Raw genomic sequence first — 2,691 nt, 5'->3', positions numbered from 1 at the left:
TCTTGATGTTCAATTCATGTCGTCTAAAGATCAACTAGCTGATAGTTTAACTAATCCCGCAACTAAGAACGTCTTGGAACATCTAAGACACAATCTCAACCTTGTAACGGTTAAGATTGGAACGTAAACATGTTCCATAATAGATAAGGGATAGATTAGTTTGAATGTATTTTATTGTAAAGATAGGATGTAGTTTTTTAATCCATATTATGTCTTACTTGTAATGTTATATAATACTAATAGATACCCAAATGGTTTATTGTGGCAATATCATATTTCTACTCGGATTAACCCAACCAAACGAGGTGAGGGTAAACATAATTGTACCGTTCTTGTTTGGGATTACTTCGAGGTAAAATGGATAAAGGAGGAAGATGGAATAGAAAGAAATTGGGCCAAATGTAATTATTGTTTAAAATTACAAGCTGCGGAGCAAACTGGAATGGGATAACTTCAATAAACAAGCATTTTAATGGCTGCAAGTTAAATCCAGACAACAAAACGAATGATGATGATGACAAACAAAAAAAGTTGTCATTTACAAAGGCTCCTAATGGTGAGGGCCATGTATAAACATGGAAACATGATGATATGAGGATCCAACTTGCCTTACTAGGCCTTTTCACCATCAGGGAACTACCCTTTAAGCTCATTGAGAACGAGGCTTTCATAGGATTTGTAAACGCTATCAATGGTAGGATGAAATTGCCTTCAAAGCATAAAATTTCTCGTGATGTGTCATTCTATTTAATGGAAAGGCAGAAGTTGTACAAACATTTGAGCAACCCTAAAACAGCCATCCACTTAACAACCGACACGTAGACATCCTCGTGTTAAGAGAGAAATTATATGGTTGTCACGAACCATTTCATTGCCGAAGATTTGTCATGCACTAAAGGGCAGTCAACTTTAGAATGGTTGATACTCACAAAGCCAAAGACATTGCATGGGAGTTGCTAATTTGCATAAACAAGTGGGGCATGAAGAATTTCATGACGATGACCGTTGATAATGCCAAGACTAATGACTCGACAATCAACATCATTGTTAAAGAACTTCTGGGTATTTACGAGAATGGAAAACATTTTCACATTAGGTGTATGGCTCATATCATAAACCTAGTTGTAAAAATGGGGTTAAAACACAAATTTTACCATGTAAAAAGCATGCAAGAGGCGGTGAAATACATTAGAGCCTCCTTGCAACGGATCAAAACCTTTAAACAAGCCATGATGGATGCGGTTGTAGAAACTCAAAGGTTTTTATGTGGTGAAACTCCAACATGGTGGAACTCTACCATTGAATTACTAAGCTCAACATACGATGTGAAAAACACGTTTCTCGAATATAGCCATCAAGGTAAATAAAAACAAATATGTTTCAACACTAAAACTTAGCAATATTTACAAATTAGCAGTGTCTCCAAATTTTGCAACTTGCATAACTTACTCATTTAATTTGTATTGACCTGAATCTTTTTCCTGCATGTTATTTAGGTTTTGTAGATAATTTTAGTCTATAAAAACGTTTGATTTAGTTAAAAATTGAATGAGTTACAAGTCCCGCAAGAAAGTATATCAAATCAGACTTTTTTTTTCCTATTTCAGAACTCAAATGTAATCTGACTTTTTTGTTAAAATGTACATATCTCATTCATTTTAAGTTGTATTGATCTTATTTTTTTCCTACATGTTATTTAGGTTTTGTAGTTAATTTTAAACTATAAAAACTCTTGATTTTGTTAAAATTTGAAGGAGTTACATGCCTTGGAATATATCATATCAAATATTTTTTTTTCCAATAACATACATGAAAGTTTGATTGTATTTTCTTTGTTATTTTTGATAGATCAAATGTTTCAGAAAACTGTGGAAAGGATACTGTCGCATTCAGACTTTGAGATGATTAAAAAGATGATGGAGTTCCTTGAGAAGTTTAAGAAGAAAACTGAAAAAAATTTGTGTTCATCAAAGTTTATCTTCCATAAGTATACCTGGGAGATCCTAGACATAGAGCAACATCTTAGGAAACATGAAACTAACCCAGATTTTTTGTTTATGGTATCGGAGATGAAAGAAAAACATGACAAATATTGGAGTGCCTATGAGAAGATAAGTGATGTATTCTTTGCGATATTGTTAGATCCTCAATGAAAGTCAAAGTTTATGAAAATTATTTTTACCCAAATGCTTAAAGTCAAGAACAAAGATAATAAGTGTTCTGTTGATGAGATAGAATAAAAAACATGTGCAAAGGTTATTGATATCGAATGCAAATTGGATAAGTTTTCCAAGACATACGTGGAAAGTGCAAACATGGCCTCGTCGTCTCAACAAGAAACTCTTGAAGAAGTTGTTAATTTTGATGACGAAAATGAATTCTTTGGAAGTTATATGACCTCGGGAAGTGTCCCCTCAACTTCGTCGAAAAGTCAATTACAACGATTCTTAAACGAGGACCCAATCAGATTTGACAAAGGATATGATATCCTCACATGGTGGAAAAATAACGCGGTGCGGTTCCCGATCGTTGCTCGAATGACAAGAGGTATCGACCTTTTTTACTTCAATTTTTAATATTTATTTTATAAATTCATGGCATGTATTATACACTAATTTGTTTCTTAATAGATATTTTGGGATGCAAATTTCCACCGTGGTAGTTTGCTATTAGTAAACTATTAACTTATAT

The 2,691-nt window shown here is 33.3% G+C and overlaps 1 protein-coding gene across 1 annotated transcript; it reads left to right on the top strand.

Moving 5' to 3' along the window:
• The first annotated feature begins 914 nt into the window (after positions 1–914).
• Positions 915–2,153, top strand: LOC145046313 (zinc finger BED domain-containing protein RICESLEEPER 2-like). Its single transcript, XM_078994602.1, has 2 exons — positions 915–1,359; positions 1,849–2,153. Exons 1-2 carry the CDS (start codon positions 915–917, stop codon positions 2,151–2,153), a joined length of 750 nt encoding a protein of 249 aa, XP_078850728.1.
• The last annotated feature ends 538 nt before the right edge of the window (positions 2,154–2,691 follow it).

The sequence above is a fragment of the Lactuca saligna genome, chromosome 5 (genome assembly GCF_052625555.1).
Source record: "Lactuca saligna cultivar CGN05327 chromosome 5, ASM5262555v1, whole genome shotgun sequence".
Classification (NCBI taxonomy): domain Eukaryota; kingdom Viridiplantae; phylum Streptophyta; class Magnoliopsida; order Asterales; family Asteraceae; genus Lactuca; species Lactuca saligna.
Note: the sequence above shows the minus strand (reverse complement) of the source record. Positions and strands in the feature narration are given on the sequence as shown.